Below are 23,217 nucleotides of genomic sequence, written 5' to 3' on the forward strand. Positions count from 1 at the left end.
GCCGAGCCTATCTATGGCAAGTGCGATATTACATTTTTTATTCGCGTCATAAGACCAACTTTGCAATAGGCGCCATTTTGGCTTCCCTTGTCAGGCCACTGATAGATAACTGCACATGAGTGAAATTCACTGGCGTCCTGTCCACTAGTAGCTTTTGATTCCAAGTTGGGCAATTGAACCATATGTGCACTGCATGTGCACATGGCAGTCCCATTTACAATAAGATCTCGACATTCACGTCGAGATATGCAAATCTAAGGACAAACATACAATATCTCAAGCCAGGTGCAGGCTAGATAATGTCGTCTCGAGATAATGGCGATTTAACTCCTTTTAAAAGAGTGATCAAAGTCTGATGAATAGGACCGAACTTACGAGGTCATTTTCATCCGACTACAAAGGAAACCCTTGAAAAAAGACAAACACGCACATAATATAGCAAAACAAACAAAAGCAAGTAGAATTCCCGACGTCAGTGCTACTGCTCCATGAAACATGTTTTCCTGTAAATTCATTTTTCTTGAATATAATTCTTATTTAAAAACCAAACAAAAAATGATAAAGGAGGGCCTTAAATATGAAGAAGAAACTAAGTAGACTTTTTTCAGCTAATATATATAGACAGTCATAAAATTGTCAAATTCGGCAAGAAGTAACCTCAATATAATTATTTATCTGAAATCTTATGGACAGGAACGGAGGAAAGCCACTCGACGAGACACAGGCCGACGGAACCGAAGCCCACCGAGCCGCAGTCCACCGATCAAAGACCTACGACAGATGGACCAGAAAATCCGACAGCCCCGCCTCCACCATTCGTGGACTGGATAGACAGGCCCTGCACCGATCAAGGGCCGAGATGTCCGGCAGGGTATGACCAGTGATGATTTCTAGAGTCATGAATACAAAACAAACAAACAAACAAACCAAAAACAGAAAGAGAGAGAGAATAGGAAGGAATAGAATGAGAGGGAGGGAGAGAGAACAAAAAAACGGAAGAGGGGAGGGGAAACGAGAAATGGGGCGAATACCATACAAAAAGGTGTGGACGTTGAACTCTCAAAATGCCTTCAAGTCTAAAGTCAATGACCACTGGAAACAAAAGTAGAATGATTTTAATCCAGACTGCGTAAACTGACCACCTTGTGGATACGTCGGATTAAATTTTTCAGACTCGGGATTAGACCTGTTGATCGGCTTCTAAAAGTCTTTTGACTTACTGCATGTGCGTTGTCATGGTAATTCGGGTAATTTAGGTATGATTAAGGTGATGGCAATGTTGACCACTATTGCTGCTGGTGGAGAGATTGCCATGATAGCGATGATGACGATGGAGATGATACTAAAATGTAGGTGGTAATGGACGAAATCGATGATGAGAAGGACGACGATATTGCAGAGACGCGACCATTATGATTGGGATGTTATTGAGAATGGTGAAGATGATGACTATACGATGATGATGATGATCAAGATTATGATCATGATTGTGGTGATGGGCGATAGGTGAAGTTGACAAGGAAAATGGATTTGACGATGATGACGATGACGATATATAATGACGTCGAAGTCGGGATTCCACTTTATATGTTCAAACTACCTACTCCTTCCAGCATATCTTCACCACCCCTTCTGCTTATCTCGATGGACGGATTTCGGGCTGATTTCCTTTCTCGAGGATTAACGCCAGTCATCAACAGGATAGGTAAGGAACAATAAGCTCTCTAACCATATTTTACTCGTCTGAGGCTTAGAGTTGTGTTCTTGTCACGTCATTGGTTTATATAAATGCCATCCCGTGAAAATCACGTATCTGTCGCATACACAGCCCGCAACTTGGACTGTTTAACTTTGTTCCTGTCTGTATACTTTGTACACTTACACAATCCGCTTTAGTTTACTCTTCATGCTCAGCCCATTATCACCGCCAATGCTGCTCTGTGATAATGATACTCAATGGCAGTTTGGGGAAAATGCATATCAGGAGAACAATCCCTTACTGATGGACAACTACCCAAAGACAACTATCCCGGACTAGCCCCCGACAACTACTCCCTCAAGACTCCACCCACTATCACCATATAGGACTATACTACTCCCAGACAACTACCCCACCAAATACTGCTATTCCAATAACTCATCAAAGAATAACATAACACTTTATGATGAATTCACCTGAAATAAGTTCCAAGAAAAGAAAGGAATGCTTCGAAACGCCCTACTTGTGGGCTTTGACTGGTCGAGGGCAAAGTTAATTCCACCCGGAATTTAAAAGTGACTTCTTTTTTTTTTAATTGAAAGAGTTGGTTTTAACATTGAGAAACTTTTAAAGAATGACTGACCCAAATATTGAAGTTGATGCTATCGCTGCTCTAAATTCTTCTTACATTACAGCCGAGTGCGGTGTCAGCACGCCTTACATGATACCGTCCTTCCCAACACTCACCTTCCCAAACCACTACTCCATAGTCACGGTAAGTTAGTGTTTAGTCTAGTAGTGCTGTCAATGTTTAGACGGCCTTGTCACAATAACCGGCTAAGGAAATATCCTTACAAAATGTGATAGATTTCTGGAAGTCAAAGGGAGGACGTTGTCTCAGTTGTAGACCTAGTGCCCTTCTAGGGCTCTGTTAGACCCAATACCACCTGCTCGAAGGGTAATGTCCGTTATTACGAATGCTCCATAGTCAGAAAATTAATTAAAATTCGGACTAACGAATTCTTGTTTCATTTTTGGATCAAAGAACCAAACCCAATTTTCGGAATAACGAACATTACTTCACTTTCGGATTACCGAACCTAATCTAATTGTCGGACTAACGAACCTTCGGAATAACGGATCTCAGGTACAACGAACCTTTGGAATAACGAGTGTAAGGAATAACAAACCTTAGGAATAACAAATGTCAGAAATAACGAATTACTCAGTAAACCTTCGGAATAAGGAATTTTCAGAATGACGACCCTTTGGAAAAACGAAACTCCCGAATGATGAATATGCAGAGTAAGGAACTTCGATAATAACGACCTGTTCATTTTCGTCTTGGCCTTGTCAAGATGAAGGTTTTGTATTGTTTTGTTGTTGGTTGTGGTGGTTTTTTTTTTTGTCAATCAAATGATATGAGACCATTGCCTGATTGCTTTCATAATCTTTAGCATTCATGTCTTTGTTTTTTTTTTTCACCACACCTTGCTTCTTTTTTTTATAGAAAGGACATGAATGAATGCAAGCGCTGAAAGAATCCACGTAGGATCGAGCGAAATAATCAAGATGAAATTAACAGGCTATACAAACGAGCTTAGTTTTACTATTATGGACTAATGCAATTGAAGTTATCGATCATGCGCGGTCATGAAATTCAATATGAAAAGGGAACAAACATTAGGCCTACTCTTCTCCCTCTGAATTATGTGAAAAAAAAAACCACCATACCGTCAAGAGGGTAGACAGTATACTCGTACTCTCATGTTAACTTTCTTCTCATGATAAATCTTCACGTTATTATAGGGAATGTATCCGGAAGCTCATGGTATTGTTGGAAACACCATCCACGACTTCGGCACGACGTTCAGCATCGGTTCGAGCGAATCCGTGGAAGGAAGATGGTGGGGTGGAGAACCAGTGAGTCACTCCATGTTTAAACTATATGTAATAGCGCGCTGTATTATTTCCCTGTCATGATTGTTGTAAACAATCAAAACTATAAAAAAAAAAAATTGCTTTTGATTGCAAATTATTATTAGTACAGTGTACGTGTGTATGATATAGTTGAATGATAAAGGCCCAATTTGCGTTTTGTCACAATTTTAAGACAGGATTGTCTTAAAAAGAAGAGCTGCACAGAGTGGTCACGTGTCACTTTTTTTCTATTTATCATTCTTATATGTAAAATGTTTTACAGATACTGAATGCACAAATTACATCACAATGCATAACATAGACGTGTATAAGTTTGCAGAACATTGAGAGTATTCGGAAATGCTGGAAATGGGGAGGAATACTAAAAGCAATGCTTGTAGGATGAACTCCCCCACAAGTAGTAATACAAGAAATCACATTATTGGTATAGGCATACTATTGTGCATGATTTTGATTATGAAGCGGAATTACAAACCAACCTCACAGAGACATGGAATCCTAACTAACCTGAAACAAACACCCTGGACAAAGTCCTAAGTCGCTGTCACATGCAGTATAGAGAAGGAAGAGAGAAAGAGAGAGAGAGAGAGAGAGAGAGAGTGAAAGAAGCTAATTTCGTGGTGTGAAGATAAAAAGGTATATAGATGACCATCGTGACGAGATTTAATGGATGGTTGGAGCCGCTCAGCAATAATAGCAAAATGCTCGATTTTTGCAAGAAAATAAAGTTGGATATTCTTGTTCTTTTGCAACCATTAAATGATTATCACAATTTTACGATTTCATAATGTTCGTAAAATATTAGTTTGGTGATAAGACTCAGGAAAATTTGCCTAAATCATTATCAAAAAATATTTAAATTAATCTCGAAGGATCTTCAACTTGGCTACGCTTTTAAGCTTTCACTGAGGCTATTCCAATATTTAGGTCCACCAAATGTAAATATAGATTGTGTAGAAATAGTACCAACGGCAATTAAAATTCATAAGAATGATGAGTTTGGTATTCATGGAAGGTAAAATACTAAAACCATTTTTATACCATTAATGTACGTAATGAACAAAGAGGTCCCAGTAAACTGCCCTGAGGAATACCACAGTTGACAGATTTGTTGCAAGAGTGTTGACCAGATAACGAAACGTCTTGTTTGCGATCGTCAAGGTACGAAAAGCTCCTGAACCAATCCAAGGCCTTATACTACGAATAAACTTATACATCCCCGTACTCGCACTATTTTTGCAAAGAAAACAAATATATTTACTGGACCCAGATATTGGAATGATCTCCCTCTAAATATCACTTCTTCCTTATCTTTATTCACCTTCAAACGCAAATTAAAACAATTATTACTTAGTGGATACACACCACCGAGCTTTTAGCAACCTTTTTATGCTCCCAGTCTTTTGTCCTTGTCCGCAGCACCAAGTTATTCAAGTTATTTCATGGTACCGATACATCTTTTAATGATATAGCATTTTTGTTATTCAAACACTGCGAGATTTGTATGCAGTCTGGTTTGTGCGATATCTATGTGGTTCATTAGTTTATTACTCATCGATTTTTTGTACTGGTGTAATTTTAGTTGGTCAAGACAAACATATCCGTTCTCCGTGTAAAATTATATGCCTATGAACTCGGGAACCTATAGTTTTACAAGCTTTAAAGCTTTTATGTAGGCCCCATCATATTTCTTATACTTACTAGTGACATTTTCACACGATATGACCTTGTACATTAATTTTGTGTCAAGTATATTTTCTTTTTCTTTTTCTTCTACAATCAAAAGACATGACTGTATATATTTTGTATTCTTGTTTTGTTTTCAATCATTTTGTAATCTCATCATTGAGAAAATGGAAATATGAAATAAATTTGAACTGAATTTGAACAGTGATATTCTATGATCGGGAGTGGTATCGAAGGCCTTGGAAAGGTCCAGGAAGACACCCACTGATGAGACGTGTCTGCAGCTTTAGCGACCTTTTCAATAATGGAATTGTTTAATATAAGAAATCCGGATTGTGATTCGGAAATAATAATTATAAGAATCGAGAGAAGTCTTGACTAAGCAACTTCTTCTAACAGTTTAGAAATTGGAGGCGTTCGGAGTCGGAGACATCGATTAGAGTAGAGCTATTTTGTTTCTAAAGGCTTCGGTTTTTAATTTTGATAGATTTGGAACACAGCTCGCTGGCAGGGAAAAAGATCGGCATCTTTCTTCTGGACTGGTTCCGAAGCAGATATTCAAGGTATGAGGTCTATAAGGTCTCGTAGGTCTCGTTAGGTCTTGTAGTGTTTACAAAAAATAAACCGTCAATTCCTGCAAAACCACTGTGAATTGTATACAAATAGTGCCTCTTTGCCTTGAGAGTTTCTGGTTAAATCTATGGGAAGAGGTGACTCCAAAAGAACAATTCACTGAGGGACGCAGCCCATCAGTTGATAGTTTGTTTGTTTTCGAGGCACCAAGGCCTATAGCTTTAACCAGAAACTCGAAATTTATAGGCAAAGTATATTTGTTTTATATCTTGGGCCCTGTTGCATAAAACCCTTACCGCTGGACTTACCGCTCCTTTCTAGCGGTAAGTCTTCAAATCAGCGGTAAATTTTATAATCCTTGATGCTGATTGGCTGTGATGCCTAATTTTGACGGTAGTTACCATTGAAATTCAATGGTAAGTTTTATGCAACGGGCCCTTGGTCCAAACATTTAAACAGAAGAAGAGGAAAGTGGAAAAATGCGAGGTGAGAAGTCGCGTGGTGGATGCGATGTTGTGAAGGGACCCTACACTGACCCTAAGATGCAGAGCACGATGTCAGAACTACACTTTTTGATATTACTATCGCTTTATTCGAAAATGTTATATTTTCACAGAGTGACGGTACGACGCAGTGCGCGATGTCAGAATTTCTTTGTGATGTCACAATTGGTGTTTTTTTTTCATAAATTGCTAAATTTCACAAAGTGACGGTACAAAGCTGCGCACAATTTCAAAATTGTTTTGTCACATTTTAGAATACTATTTGCAGAAAGTCACCAAAGAAGTGACGTCATTTTGCACATAGTACTTCATGGAATGTCCCACACGCCAACATTCTGGCAGCTGAAAATACCTGTCATACCTGACATGAAGCTATTTCAACCAATCACGAGAGGATATATATGATACAAAATGTGGCTATTTTATGATATGTTACCATGGAGTTTATGGTTTTACCGGAGTTTGTTTGAATGTATTTGTCTGTCTGTCTGTCTGTCTGTCTGTTTGAAAAAAGAATTCAAAAAGTTGTGAACGGATAAGATAGATGAAACTCACAGGAAGAGTTGATAAAGACACAAAGAACATATGATTGAATTTTGGTAGTAATTCAAAATTTGTATGAATTTTTGGAGGATTTGTTTTAATCTTTTGGCAGATAGGGTCGATGAACTTGGGAGTACAAGCTGCGCGTATTTGAGGTTTGCATCAAGCACTAAAGCGCGTGCTCTGCTTGAGTCGCCGCGCAACAGGAAGCTGATGAGGTAATATAAACACTAGGCATTGATCATTGGCTGAGAAATACAAATTGGACGATTTTCAGCATGAGCGGAAATGAACTGCTTGGCGAAGGTCTGTCCTTTAGTGAGCATGCATTTAGAATCACTTTTATCATCATTATTTTCATTATTATAATCATTATTATTATATGCTAGTAGCAAGTGGAGTAAATTGGTTCTTTTTATAGGAAATTCTATTTTGTGGAATTCTTTTTAAATTATCCCTTTTTTTCGCTGTCCCGAAACTTTAAAAATTCAAAGCTTTTCAGTGAATTGTCCGTTTCCTCAAACATGTGATTATGTTTCTACCAATAATGCTGCATTCACTCAATCCACATGTATACATTTGGGTTTCAGTCCCCTTTCAACACTGTATATGTTCTTCCACAGGAATTCGGCCAAACTACTGGAACAAGTACGATGGGTAAGTAAACTTATGAGATACTTATTACTTTGGCAAACCAGTTGGGCCTGGTTAACCTACAGCCTTTAAAACACAACCAATTCTTGTGTTTGCACTATGCAGAAGAGGGTCAGAGATTGCATTGATCCGAGAATAGGGAGTTCAAGTCTCATCTGTGAATTCAAACAAATGGCATAATACGAAAATTGACTCAGGGTGGATCTTGGACAAACATGGACTTTGATGAGGCTTTTGAGTTATTATTTTTAGTAGTCTTTGAAGACCTAACTCCCATGTATTCATTTATCCCCCTCCCTTAAAGAGAGAAACACATTTAAAAAATAATGAGAACATTAATTTGTGTTATACGCATGAGCTATTTTTAGATATTAGGTATACGTATAGGTATACATACAATATTGTGCATTAGATTCGACGTGCTGGACTTAAACACCAATATGTTTTAATGCTAATATATTGTTTTATCTCGCCATATCATAATGCCGTAATTATATTCAGATATACCATATCATCCATCATAATATATTCTGTATCAAACCCTCCTGTCAGAAATAGGTCTTGATACAACACTTTAATTATGTATATTGTATTTCACGTGGACATGGTTTTGTAAGTTTAAACTTTGACCAGTTTCGGTTGATCCTGGATCTTGTTATTGGCACTCTCTTAGTGACGTCAACTACATACAGCGAGTCGACACGGTTCTTGGTTGGTTGCGACTGCCCGACGGTTACAGGTGAATGTCTCCCTAACAGGCATGCATTTTCTGAATTACCATGATACGACGATGCGATTCTATTTCGATTGATGGTCTTGACGAGCGTCAAGGCCCCAGCAAGTCGCTCGTTTTAAGCCCGCCGCACACTAATACGACTTTCGGTCACACGACTAAGCGACTTTGGATCTGAAATAATCGAACGTGTTTGTTCTTTTAGGCTATTGTGGTTTATTTCGGATCCAAAGTCTGTCAGTCGTGGGACCCAAAGTCGTATACATATGCGATCGTCTCTGGAAAAGCAGCACATTGACTATCTATATAATATAAGAATCAAACACCATTTGGCTTCCCATGATATTCCTCAAATTAGCTCTTTGCCTCCAACTCGAAGAAAAAGAGACGTATAAAGAAAGAGGGAGAGAGAAAAAAAGGAAAGGAGAGAGAAGAAAGAAAGAAAGAAAGAAAAAAGGGACAGAGAGAAGGGGATAGCCACAACAGACATGACATGACAGATGCGCAACAGAAAACGCTGATTCTGATGTTGATGGAACAAAGAGAGTGAAATGAGCACTGCAGAAACAGAATAATGATGCTAAATCTCGATTTTTTCGGATTACAGTCATAATCCGTTTCAGTAGTCTTTTAATCCAGATGTTTTTTCATCCGATGATGACAATTCTAAAAATGTCTAATATCTAAAGGACTTTCCCATTTTTTTTCAAACTTCACCGATGTGTGTCCTTGATACTGCTATATTCACTTTACAAAATCTAGTTTGGGTTTTATTCCCATTTAACTGTGACATTACCGTTGGCAACCCAAATCTTACTGTAAAGGCGAGTGTCATTGTAGTAGTAGTCCTCAGATGGTTAGCTTGCATTTGCGAAATGTATATATGCTTGTAATGAGTAGTTGTTAAACGCACACGGTAATAACGTCCACAATTCTGTCCTTTTGGGCTATTCAGAGGGGCCCACAATCTACGAGCTCTGCCTTTTTAGTGGGTATCTCCATTTTTCGCACTTTGTGCAATGTTATACTTTACTTTGACCACTTTTGTTTTTATCACAGTTTCTTAAATTATTGTATAGTCTCTCTCATTCAACTATGTTCTGTTTACCTTATTCTCTGTTATCAAAGGAAGTGAAATGTATATGTTTTGTCGAAAAATGAAATCAACTTTGAAAATGAAATTGAATTCAGACCAGACATGGTGACCCTGTATTTCGACGAACCGGACCATCTCGGACATGACCCCGGTCCAGATTCAGATGAGGTGAGCAAGCCTGGGGTGTGGTGCAATGTGGGCATGGTGTGGTGGTGGTGGTGATGGTGCATGGGGGGTGGGGGGTGATGTGGACTCTTAACCCATTGGGTGCATGTTAGAAACCACATTTTTGTGGTGTGTTGCTGTGCTTTTGTTATTATTTATTGTTAGTTTATGGTACAATTTTTAGTAGAATATAAAGATCTTCATTTAAAGGTCCTGTTTACCTTTGGGAGCAGTGATTTAAACAAATTTCAAGATATCACATTTGATACATACACGTATGTGTAGGTCTGATGTATCACAAAACATCCTACCAGATAAGATTTTCACAATAAAGTCTAAATTATAACGAAATATCAATATTTTTCTCAATAAGCCATAACTGTAGGCGGTTTAGTCTGGAAACATTTTTATTATAACTATTGTTTACATTCTGTGTATTTAACAATACTTAGCATCGATAAAACGGATTCAAATTTTTACAGTGGTTGTTTCTATCCCTAACTCACATTTTAGAACTATTTTAAAACACTAATGCGGGGTTGTTTTTTCATCTGCAAATGGTAAATTATGCCTTTAAGCCTTTTATCGTTAAAAATAGTATATCATTTCTTTGCGTCAGTTGCAGAATTGTTAAAAGCCATTTTATTGTCAACTTTATTATTGATTCTCATGGCATCACATTAGAGAAAAAAAAAGATTCCGTCCTGCAAATGTCTTTCTGAATATCATGGAGATTCAATATATTCAGCCGTTCCACTTAATTTTTACCCGATGTATTTGATTTGAATTGAAGTGAAAGCATAAGATACGTGGTGAAATTGAGCGGTGCCAATAAAATGAGAACAAGATGAGGATTTGTTCAACAAATTTCAACAAGACTTGAAGGATTGAATGATAATACATTTAAATTCAGATTGTCTTTTATGAATATATTCAATCGGATGATGTTCGTTTTTCCGAAGGTTCGTTATTCCGAAGGTTCGAAAGTCCAAAAATGAAAAAAGAAAGTGCCTACCAGCGAACCTTTGGAAAGTTTCCTGCTGAAGTATAATTTAATAGATGGAGTTTTTTTCACATATAGGTACGTAGATTTATAGCGTACAGCTATATTACGTTATGCATTTTCTCCATCTATCTCCACAGGGCAATTGGTGTTTTCTTATGCACGCTCGTTATAGGCCTACAATCCTAATTGCTGTTTCCCGTTTGTGTTATCACCCACCAGGAGAACGAGGTCCTCCAGCGAATGGACGGAATGATGAGGCGGATGATGGATGGACTGGCCGCCATGGACATGCTCGATTGCGTCAACATTATCCTGGTCGCCGACCACGGGATGTCGCACCGTGCCTGTAGTGAAACATTCATCCTGAACGATGTATATAGGCGTTCCATTCCTTACATATATAGGCCCTATTAATTTCTAATTAGATAATTTTATGCATTGTTTCAGTCATTTATGCGTTATATAACGAGATCAGAATGACACGAGTTTTGGGGTGAATTTCCGTATTCATTATCTATAATGAGAGTAGGGGAATTGTGGATAAGAATCTATAATGTGAAGCATGTAGTCTTCGTATAATGGTAAGGTTCGCCTCTCTCAATATTTTTTTTATACGTGTACTAAACCGTTGCTAGCTTTGTTAAAATACTGCTTTCATAGAAACAAAGCGTATCACATGAATTTGTGACACGTGACACTGATCTTGTACACCTCGCACTCAAGCACTGACATTTCTCACCTACATGTATATCATCCTTTCTTGAACTCACTTGCTCCCATGTTTCATTATAATTATTAAGACGTCAGATCAGGTGTTGAAGACTATCGATAGTGAAAATACTCTGAGAAAGCTTATTAGGCCTCACAAATGCATTTTGTGCATTCCATCACTCCTCGTAACCGATAAGTACGTCCGTATGATTTAAAAAAAAAAAGGAGGGGGGGGGGGTTGTCCACCCCAACATTATTATGTGAATTCACCGAATGCAAAAATATCAGGGGAACGTAATGTGGAAATCTGGACAGGGCTTTCAAAAGTTGTTGTTGTTGTTGTTGTTGTTGTTGTTGTTGTTGTTGTTGTTGTTTTAAAATGGCGATTAGGACAAACGGCGATGATCGATGATAATGATGACTAATGTCATCTTTATGATATCATCTTAATATATGCACATTTGTATTGCCTTTAAATCTCACCATGCAGTACCTCACCTCAAGTGATTATCGCATCGTCACGACCGGAGGAACCATGTTGAGAATGTTGGCCGAGGATGGAGGTGAGTTTAACTCTGTTAAAAAAAAAAGATAAATAAAAAAAAATCTCATGCCTGTATAGTTTGACATCTGGAGAGGAGAAGTTTCTCACAACTGTTGTTTTCAAGACAAATTGACGTAATATATGACACTGGTATACCACTGATAGTTTCCAAGATATCTCTTTCTAGACTGTAGCTTATATACCTGATATCATAAAAATCTATCAGTTCATTATGAGTTAACAACAATTGCGTTTGATTTCCCGATTTCACTTTATTTTCACTTTATGTTCTCTACAAAGTGTACTCACACATTGATGTGATATCTTTTTTTGTGTGTGTGTGCTCCGTTCCGTTTATATTATTATACTTCCCATTAGCCCAATCTTCTCATTTACACATCGTCCTCATGTTATCAATGAAGTATAGTAACGCTAAGAAAAAAAAAAAAAACATTCCAGTTTCTCCTTGTTCTTTTTTGCCTAAGTGTATCAATTACCATCCCTTATTCCTCTCTCCCTCCTCCCCCACCCCTTCTTCCATTTTCTCATCTTCCTCCTTCCCTTTTTCATTTTTCTTCCATTTCTAATGTTTGTGACGTACTTCGTCAGTATTCAACCTTGATTGATGCGCCTTAAAGTAACAATAGCAATAATAATAATAACAACAACAACAACTACAAAAACGTATAATGGATGAAAGTGCTAACGTTATTCTCTGAACATTCTTCGTTTGTCCACTTCTTCGTTTCTCCAACACAGCAACTGTCTCTGATCCGGAAGAGATTGTCGAAGAATTGCTGGTAAGGGGTCATCACAAGATCTTCTCTCTCCCTCTCCCTCTCTCTCTCTCTCTCTCCCTCTCTCTCTCTCTCTGGGACCCCTATCTCTACACACTCCTCACGGGGTTTCCTTCATCATGGTGTTATAACCCTATTGTTTGTTTCATTTGCTACAAAATATATATTATTACGCATCTTTATGATTGTTCTTATCATCATATTTATGAAATGAAATTGAAATAGAAAAATTTGAAAATGCCTTAGGCCTACGTACATGACATCATGGCACAATACCTACATGTTGGAAAGAACACAGTGTCCCACATTGTGTTCACAATGTGTTCGCATAATTGACTATGTGAAAACGCTCGAAATTAATAGTGTGAAGATGATTTCACACTGTGTTGTGGTTTTCACAGAGTGTTCACATAGTCATGTTCTGTTTCACACTGTGGATTTACGGTTCACAATTACGTTCACAATGTTAAAATGCTCGAATTTAATGATGTGAAGAGATTTCACACTGTGTTTCACATTGTGCTTCACACTGTGGGACACTGCGTTCCTTCCAGCAGGGTATAATTAGATATAAGCAGATTTCCTTATTAAAGTTTGATAGTAACTTTCGTATATGCTTGTTGTTTAGTGCAAACACGAGGTCGCCATTCCATACCTGAAGGAAGATCTTCCTAAGCGATGGCACTACAGCTTCAATGATAGGATAGAACCAGTGGAGGTCACAGTACCGGAACAATGGACTGCTTCCGGGTAGGTCGCAATCGTCTGTATGACTTTCTCTTTGTAACTAGGGACTCAGTTGCTGCCTGGAATCAGAGTATCATATCTTTCTGAAACGAAATGAAGATTAGTCGACATTCCAGTTACACCTTGTCTACACAACACATTTCACTGAACGAAACAATGTTTTAATCATATTCTGTGATAGAAATGAGTTGTGAACCTCCATTCTGAGTCATTTTTAGACTAAGAATCTTTCGAAATTCCTGAACATTTTTTAATGGTATAGAAATCTAAGTACATATTAGTGTAAATTTACGACCAACTCCTTACTTTCAATGACAAAAATCAACGGGAACAATATGACAGACTGAACAAGCAAAGTACTTCAAGAATCTTCAATCCCATGAGAAGACGAAGGAGACACCTTCTCCTGGCATGCCTGGCAACCAAAATTTTATTCTGGTAAAGGGGAACTCTGGATCAGTGAAAAGTTAGTCTGAACGAAAGAGTGTGTTTTTTCAGCACAACAATTGAAATTTGATCAAAGTCTGGTAGAACGGTTCTGTCAGGATGAATATACAAATGAGTGAGTTGATGATGTCATCGCCTCACAACTTATCAATATAGTGTGTACACAAAATCTTTACATTTTCATTTTTTGTTCAAATGCATTAAGCCCAAGTACCGAATCCTAATATTGTATGAACGAACATCATTTTGAAGTTAATCAGTCAGGAATCACATTATATGTTTTACACTTTTACATCAGAAAAAAGGTGAATATTCTTCAGTTTTATTGTACAGTATATTATCAATTTAAAATTGTGAGGTGATGACATTAATATCCTTACAGTCATTTGCATACTCATATCAATTGTTCGAGAACCTTTTGAACAATAAAAAAAAGGGAAGCTTAACAATTTCATAGATTTACTAGTTTTTTAACGATTTTGATGAAATTTTCACTGTTTGCTCATAAAAGTGTACTCTTTCTATTTTGACAAACTCAGACAAACGTTGAATGACTGTCTTTTACTCTTTCATTTACTTGCTACTTTTAGAGGGGACACAACGTGGTGTGACGGGGGCACCCACGGTTACGACAACTTGGGCAATCTCATGAAGGTGAGGAACTGTAATTCTTCATCTAAAACATTTTTCAACATTATTACATGTATCAAATCCCATGCATATTTGCTTTACAACATGTGATATTGTAATTATACTCCATTTTGACATATTTATAGAATATGTACATTTATCATTGTTTTATATTTCATTTTATAGCGTGATATGTCTTGTGAAATGAAAATGAATGCTTAAAATGAAAATAAGATGGAACAAACGTGGTGAAATTAAACTTATTACGTGAGATGAAAAAAAACCCACCAACTGAATATAAATGCAGCACTAAGTTTAATGATTCCAAAATGTTATGCTGTCCTTGTAAACGAACCGGCTTTCGTCGTAATATATGGACACACCTATGATAATGGGGAATGATTTGTCCGTATACATTATGTAAGTAATATCGACTGGACGTACCATAAAAAGCTTTTGATAGCTTATGACGATCCACATAAAATGTATATGACATATTTATTCCATGTACACGTTATTCAATAATGTGTATGATGTAGATCCTATATGTGATGATATGCATTCTTTTTTATAATTCAAATCAAATCAAATCAAATCAAATCAAATCAAATCAAATCAAATAAAATCAAATCAAATCAATTAAATCAAATGAGAGACGTGTTCAGTCCAGAGAGTTATTAAATCAAGTTCACACATCTGTGCAACAGCTGCTTTCATATCTTTCACACACACACACTTTTTCTGAATGGTGTGTATCTATTCCATTTTACAAGGGCAGTAATCTGAACTGCTGTTATTGTATGATACAAAGTAACAAAATATGTGCATACTAGTAATATGGACACAATTGACAAAATATTTCCTTCCTGTGCAGGCCTACTATTTTTTTACACAGTATTGACGTAGAAATTAAAAGTTGATAATAAAACACACATACACACAAAAAAAACCAACAACAGGCACACACATACACACGCACTCGAGCAAAGTGTTGATCTAGATATAAAATGCACATTGTATAGACACAACAGATACATACAAAATGATATGCTTACGAACCATCTTCATTCAAGTACTGCCAAGCTTGAAATATAAATTCTTTCTAAGTCAATATACCCTGCCACGTGTGTTATTAACTTTCTCTTTTCAGGCACTGTTCGTCGCCATTGGTCCAGGTTTTAAAAGTCAAGTCGAAACCAAGCCATTCCAAAATATAGAGCTCTACAACGTCATGTGCGGTAAGAAACCGTAACATAGTTTACAACTTCAATAATCCTGCCATGGATAAGCCCCATTTAATCAAGGTCACACCTCCCTATACGAATCCGTTTTCTTTAACTCTTCAAAAGAACCCTTCATGATTGCACCTCCCTGGTAATATAGAGTTGGTTACTATGACTACCCTAATCTCTTTTTCTTTCATTCTGCATTCTTGCACCAATCTATACCCAGCGCTACATCTGATGTTAATCTGTGTAGCCTACTAGTATTTTTCTACTTTACAACATAGGTCCTACGTTGTCTTTATAAGAATTCATTATTGCTTAAACGTGTGCGATATAGTTTCAAGTGCTGATTGTTTCAATCCATGGATGTTCACCATCTGTATCTGGCAGCAGTATATTTCAAATGCTTTATATTTTCATATTCGGATAGCGAACTTTCGAAACACAATCCTTATTTCATTTTCGAATTAACAAACCTTCGAAATAACGAACCTCATTTCATTTGCGGAATTTCGAACCTTAATTAGGGATAAGAACATTCGGAACGATGAACCTTTGGATTAACGAACCTGCGGAACATCGGACTGTGAGCGTCAAATGATGCATGAGACTTCGTCATGGAGTTTCCTATAAAACCAGAGGAGATGTATCTTGTGATAAATATTAACTCTTTGGAGCTTTAATGGGGAATCAAGATTAATCCAAGTTGATTAAATCATTTAAGGGACCGTACCTTCAATTCATAAAAATGTTGACGAACATTGAAAGCTAGTGTTCCTCTTAAATCTCAACTACATGTATGTTTTAAGAACAGAGCTTCATGAAAGACGGTGCATTTAGCTTCACATCTTCAAAGTGAACATGCAACTTGCTGGCCAGCGCTCCGACCGTTCTGACGAGCTTCAGAACAGATATTTCTGTTATCCATCAAGGGGCCAGTCAGTAAGTTGAAGTGCCATTTGCAAGCACTTAGAACTTAGCATATCGATGAGGTTTACATAGTATACTCCATTTACCTCTTTGCTTTGTTTTCTTTGTTCGTTTGTTTGTTGTTTTTTTTTTTTGTGGGTAGAACTCTTGGATTTGGAGCCCGCCCCCAACAATGGCACAATGGGAAGTCTCCATCACATTATGCGTTCGCCGAAGCCCCTCTCCGATGTTCAACCCAACCCTGTTCCAGAAATGGAATGTCCCTTTCCTGCAACAAATCCCGATTACGACAATCGAGTTCAAAATGATACATCTGGCTGTATTTGCGTAAGTAAACAGAAATTATCACACCAAACAGAAATCTTTACAGAACAGCTACATTGGTACTCAGTGTATCAACCATATCTAGAAATAAACTACAACTTTAACAACATTTCTCATCACAAAATCAATGCTTATCAAAAACTTTCAAAATACACACACACAAAAAAAGAAGCACATCTCGCACATTAATGAGGGCACAAATTCTAAGAACAAAGACGGTCATTATCACACTACATTATTATCCGATATCCGAAATATGCCCCGGGAATATGGCACACCATACACATTGTAATAATTATTATATCAATGTACAATTTTTTTTAATGTTTTCAATGTACAATTTTTAATGAGTATACAATATGGATCGTTTTGCTTGGAACTCATTTGAGGCACATAGTCTGAAATTCAGTGCAAACCGGTATATTTATTGTAATGACAAAGAAAATTTCATTATGCTTGTTTTGTTTGTGGTATTTAATTCCGCAGAATGCAGTAGATGTAAAAACATATGACAAACAGCTCGATCTTTCCGATGCAGACGGTAAGTTTGTGTTTGAATTGTTTCAATTCACCATTAATATGTAGGACCAAAAAATCAAATAATGATAATCATCACCATCATCATTTTAAATACCCATAGTATTGAAATAATAACAAGGGCAAATGATTAGTCCAGTGATGATAATGATGACAATGTACAGTACTGAATTAGAAGGAATATTGAGCAATACGATTTCGTTGAAAGCAATAGATTTCATCTGTTTACGTCACATACAAACTTTATAGATTTATCATAATTTCATCATTGTTAGTTTTGTCAGTATTAGTATCATTATCATTATTATTGAATCATAATTATTCACAGTAATTCAATGATAACAATAAGAATAATGAAATAACCATGTTAATGATAAGAATGATTAATCCATGGTAATGGTAATGATGATAACAAACATAATTACGATGCATCGAAAGAGAAAAATACTAAACAAGATTTCATTGAAAGCAATGCATTTTATTTTTTGTTTGGTGACATCACCTTGCACCTTATCAGATTACATGATATCACATGCTGTAAAACTTCAAATCGTTTCGATAACTAAGAGTCTATCGATATCTTTTGCATTATGATTATACATGTTGATCCGTGATGGTAAATATATATATATATATATATATATATATATATATACTTATATACATATATGCATTATATGTTCATGTATATACACATATATTTATTCATTCATATATATATATATATATATATATATATATATATTTTTTTTTTTATTTATATATACATATACATGTATATATATATGAGACAATGTATTTGTAAATACAAGTATCATATTATATTCGTGTTTATATCAACATAATCATATTTCTCCTATAGTTCAACAAGCCATGGCTGCGCATGCGCCGTTCGGCGTCCCGGAAGTGACAGTCGAAACGATGTACTGTCACTTGACCCAGACAAATTACATCACGGGATATAGCCATGACATGCGGACTCCTCTGTGGTCATCTTACACGCTCCGTCAACCACAGGTGATCTTTCGACAAAAAACATTAAATACGTTTTTTTTTTTTTATTGTAAATATTGTTTGGATGTAGTTATTTTGTACATGGTGGCACAAGTGTATTGCTATGTTGATTCACTTTAACCGCCTCCAGTGATCTATATCACATTTCGTATTACAATGTATTGCAATTATGTAACTTCTGGGAGGTACAATGCTTTTTCTCTCTCTCTTTCTTTCTTGACCAACATTATCAGTGTTATGATCTCTTCCATGTCATCATTATCTTGATTATCTAATATTTATCATCATCATCATCATTTGATTAGATTACCAGTAACAAGGACATTTACTTTATTATTACTGTTATAATCATTCCATTGACATGTTACCATTATCAGCAGTATCGTTATGATCATAATAATGATCCAGACTTCTTGCTATCTTGGAGACGATCATTTTCCTTGTTATTTGTAAAGGAACGTTTCGGTACCATTAAAAGATAACAAGTGTTATCCATAATACATACAACAATGATATATGGATATACAAAGAAAGAGGAAACATTATTCCTGTCGGACTTGAAGACCTCGTTGATCTTGTATCATGCCTCTGTCCCTATCTTACAATAAGAAATATTAATATATTGATCATTTGTTACATGGTAACTCTAGTTAGTCCAGTGGTTTTATTCTCACTTCGTGGATAATTGAGGATGTCATCGTCCATAGAACTTTCATTTTTATTAAGTGATGTAACTCACAACCAATCTACTTCAAAAAGTATGAAAAGAAATTTGTCTTTAGCTACCCTTTCCTCTAAAACTTGTCCACACTTGTCATCCTTCCAGTCATTCGACTCGGCTATCCCGTTGGCCGATTGCGAAGTGAGACCCGACGTTCGAGTCGACAACGACTACTCGCCGAGCTGTTCCGACTACGATGGTTTATCCGGCAGTCTGGCCAACCTGGGCTTCAACTACCTATATTCTCCTTGTAATACTTTAAACTTGTATTATTTTTCGATATTTTGTTTGTTCTCTCTCTATCTTTTCATTTCATTTTGACTTTGTTTCCATTTAATTTCTTTATTTGGCTTTTTAATAATCTATCGACAATATCTATTTAAGGTTATTTGTGTACAGTTCTTTAATCTCTCTTCCATCATGTCCATGTCATTCTCTACGTGTTTTCCAACGTAAAACAAACAGTAATGGAGCGAGCATGATGTAGTATTGTTTTGACAATACATCAAATACTTTAATGATTCATAATAGCAAATTTTGTAATGAACACAGACTTTGTCTGTAATTCATCTTATTCTAGAACTCTGTCACATCAAAATTAGACTTCACGTATGTCTCTGAAAGATTTTTTTTTTTTTTTGGTCCTTTTGAGTCTTAAATCTGATATTGTGCCAACTTTTTTTTTCTTGAACAATACGAATTGCAGCCTTTTCCAGTGACGACTCAAAAACGGACGCGATGATCTCATCGAATATCGTTCCTCAGTTCAGTGGCTTCGTACAAGGTAACTTATCACTTTATCTACACTATCTTATAATAATGTGATAGAAATGACACTGATCATAAGATCCATTATCATCGTCATGATTGTAATCATGATGAAAATAATAAAGTACGTAGTAACAATTATATCCTTATTCTTTTATACCTGGTAGGCCCTACAAATAATTTTCACGGTGTTTCAGTACTTTTAGTACTGTTGGACAAATTTGCTTAATATCCACTCAGTATTACTGATACTAGCCAAGCCCACTCGTGTCTGCAACGAACCTACTTAACGATATTCGATTCTTTGTGTTCTATAGCTTGTCTATAAGTACAAAGGTCCATATGGATGTAAGTATAATATACTTATCATTTCTTTTCACCCCGTAATACCCGAAGACGTTTGGGATGGTTTCCTCATCCCCCATCTTTCCCACTGGGCTAACATCAGCTTGGAGATCAATGTCGTTGTCGGCCCGGTGTTCGACTACAACAGCGACGGATTCGGGGACAACAACAACACAGTAGATGGGTAAGTTTCTAGGACGATTCAGGCCCGTAATTTAGGTTTTTATGGGGGATTCAGAATTATAAAAAGTGGACCTTTGTAGTTCAAGTTTATGTTCAGGTCCGTTATTCTACACATACCGAGCAATACCACGGAGTAAACGGGGGAGGGTAGGGTTCCGTGAAATCCCCTCACTCACCCCCTTCAGTTACGGGTCAGTAAATCATAGCATATCGTTTACCTCCAATGTTGTATAATCGGTACACACTGTTTATATATATATATATATATATAAATAAATATATATATATATATATATATATATAAGTTGACAGGAGATCATTTCTGGATTTTTGTTTTGTTTTTGTGTGTTCTGTTTTCTTGGTACTTTTGATGAGGTCGTTGGTTGTCCTAAGAAATTTGATTCACTATTCTTTCTTCGGACAGGATTACTTTTGGTGATACTATGACCTTACTGCCAACACACTTCTTCATGGTGGTGACGAGATGCAAAGGAGGCGAGGTACTCAACGACGCGTGCGCAGAAGTGCAGTCGGCTGCTTTCGTTCTGAGGAATTCCGATGGAATCAAAACTTGTCAGGCAAGTCGAAGTCAAGCACCTCCTCAATTCAATCTTTAGCAACCCAGCGTGCACACTAATGTATATCAGTGCTTTAGGTTACAGCCTATTCCTTATAATCCCTTATCAACTCTCACTGGTCACTCTTATACTGGGATGGTTCCAGCAATCAGCAATTTACATCTTGATAAAATGCGGAAACTATAAACGGAAGAATCCACTCATTCTCTCAGTTGTAATAGTCATTCACTTGTTCATTCATTTGTCATAACTCACTCTGGCATTCATGTACTTATCCAGCTTTTTTTTTTTTTTTCATCTTGATGAACTAAAGAGTTCACTTGTTCTCTTAGCTGTAATAGCCATTCACTCGTTCATTCATCTGTCCATTCATTTACTCACTCTGGCATTCATGTACTTCATCAGTGTTTTTTTTTTTTTTTTTAATCTCTCGAATTGAAGAATCCACTTGTTCTCTCAGCCATAGTCAGTCAGTCATTATTCATCCATGCTTTCACTCGTAAATTCATTCATTCATTCATTCACTCATTCAATAACTCATGTGCTGAATCAGCAGTCGTTCCTCTTGAATCCACTTCTTCTCTCAGTCATAGTCAGTCACTCAATTATTCACTCATTCATGTACTAGTACTTAATCAGCTGTTTTCACCGCCTTTTGTCTCCCACCAGACTCAGGCAGACTACGTTGAGCACCACGTGGCCACTATCAACGACATCGAGAAGCTGACTGGGCTAAGATTCTTCCCGAACATGGATATCTACGATGCCATCGCCCTGAAACTCTACGCCCCGTCCAAGACTGACATCTGGAGAGACTGGCCGCTCATGGATCCATGAAAGATTTGAAGTCAACTCCTACAAAAATCAAGAAATTCTACGAAACCTCCTCACACTCACCTCGCATGGGGAAAAAAACGAAATAATAGAGCTTACAGATTCCACAGATTATCGTACTACATGTATTCTCAATTCCACTTCCAAAGATATTCAAACTTTGCAATGTGCTTGTTCTCAGGAAATTGAAGGTATGAATGTGTGACATGAGTGCTTTGATTACACGCGACTCTACAGTACTGTAACCACTCGCAGATTTGAATACGGTTGTAATATTATCATTCCACGATTTATATGAAATTGGAAAAATGTAAAGGGAGGAGGCAGTAAAAAAAAAGAATTCTTTGATTGTGGACAGTGTGTGGAGCACAATGGCATGTTGCACACTTAATTGTATTTCAAACTGTTTTACCAGTCTTTCAAACTCGTGTAAAATTGTACAAATCTGCGACTTTCAATTGGAATGTTATTTCTTTTCTGGATTTCCCATTGAAATGCTGACCGAAACGTGTTCAAGGATGTTGTTTCTGTCGGAGTACTCTGATCCCAAATCAAAATCAAGATGCAATGAACTACAGTGTACATTTACCCGTTATATACATAATTCTGTGACTGTTTTTGTAATTATTGTTATCATTTTTTTTTAAAGTAACAAACCATTTAGACATCGACAGACAAAAACGTCTTCTCATGTCCTTGGAAAATTGAAAAAGAAAGAGAGAATGGATCGGCATTGGTTTTGTAGTTTAAAACAGGGTAGCCTTGTGAACACTGCCGTACACAGTTATGAATCCCGTAACTATGTAAACACATTCACCCATCACATCTTCAGTTATTGCAAAAATCAGCACACTTCTATATTGACGATTTCCCAGCATGGTTACCAAAGTGATTTGTTCTTAAAGCTTGATGAAGATGTACATATTGGGCTGATTAATGTCAAATTGTTCAAATCTACAACAAGATTCTCTCTTCAAATGTACTGTACATGTATAATCTGAACATGACATTGGCTCATTGAAATATATTGTACCAACAGCTCTCAGCTGTTTTAAATATTTTGATGAATTCATGTTACTTCTTTGAAGATGTATTTCAATAATTACACAAAACTGCTCAATAAACTTCCTTGATATTTATAAGACTGGATATGTTTCACATTCATTATCTGCATGTACAAAGTTTTGTATGACTGCTCATGCTTGATATGATGTGTGATTTGATATGTGGCATCTAAACAGATTTGTGGCAGTGATGGGACGAGTCAATTTTGAGACCATCT

At 36.7% G+C, this 23,217-nt stretch overlaps 1 protein-coding gene across 1 annotated transcript; it reads left to right on the forward strand.

Annotated features, from left to right (window-relative positions):
• Nucleotides 1–115: 115 nt before the first annotated feature.
• On the forward strand, nucleotides 116–23,047 carry LOC139736862 (venom phosphodiesterase 2-like). Its single transcript, XM_071647524.1, has 23 exons — nucleotides 116–119; nucleotides 694–871; nucleotides 1,614–1,705; nucleotides 2,395–2,474; nucleotides 3,509–3,622; nucleotides 5,814–5,889; nucleotides 7,569–7,602; nucleotides 8,273–8,338; nucleotides 9,524–9,596; nucleotides 10,819–10,971; nucleotides 11,801–11,873; nucleotides 12,614–12,654; nucleotides 13,280–13,401; nucleotides 14,436–14,499; nucleotides 15,626–15,713; nucleotides 16,774–16,958; nucleotides 17,442–17,496; nucleotides 18,355–18,509; nucleotides 19,333–19,477; nucleotides 19,934–20,011; nucleotides 20,392–20,524; nucleotides 20,948–21,101; nucleotides 21,771–23,047. The coding sequence occupies exons 1-23, from the start codon at nucleotides 116–118 to the stop codon at nucleotides 21,936–21,938; spliced, it is 2,331 nt and encodes a 776-aa protein (XP_071503625.1). The 3' UTR covers nucleotides 21,939–23,047.
• Nucleotides 23,048–23,217: the final 170 nt, after the last annotated feature.

Source organism: Diadema antillarum, unplaced genomic scaffold, assembly GCF_040938485.1.
Source record: "Diadema antillarum isolate AM-2024a unplaced genomic scaffold, OU_Dant_1.0 seq00000668_RagTag, whole genome shotgun sequence".
Taxonomy (NCBI): Eukaryota; Metazoa; Echinodermata; class Echinoidea; order Diadematoida; family Diadematidae; genus Diadema; species Diadema antillarum.

Coding starts and splice junctions, on each gene's coding strand:
- LOC139736862 (XM_071647524.1), top strand. Junction 5,890..7,568: donor TTCCGAAGCAGATATTCAAG/GTATGAGGTCTA, acceptor GTTCTTCCACAG/GAATTCGGCCAAACTACTGG. Junction 7,603..8,272: donor TACTGGAACAAGTACGATGG/GTAAGTAAACTT, acceptor GCACTCTCTTAG/TGACGTCAACTACATACAGC.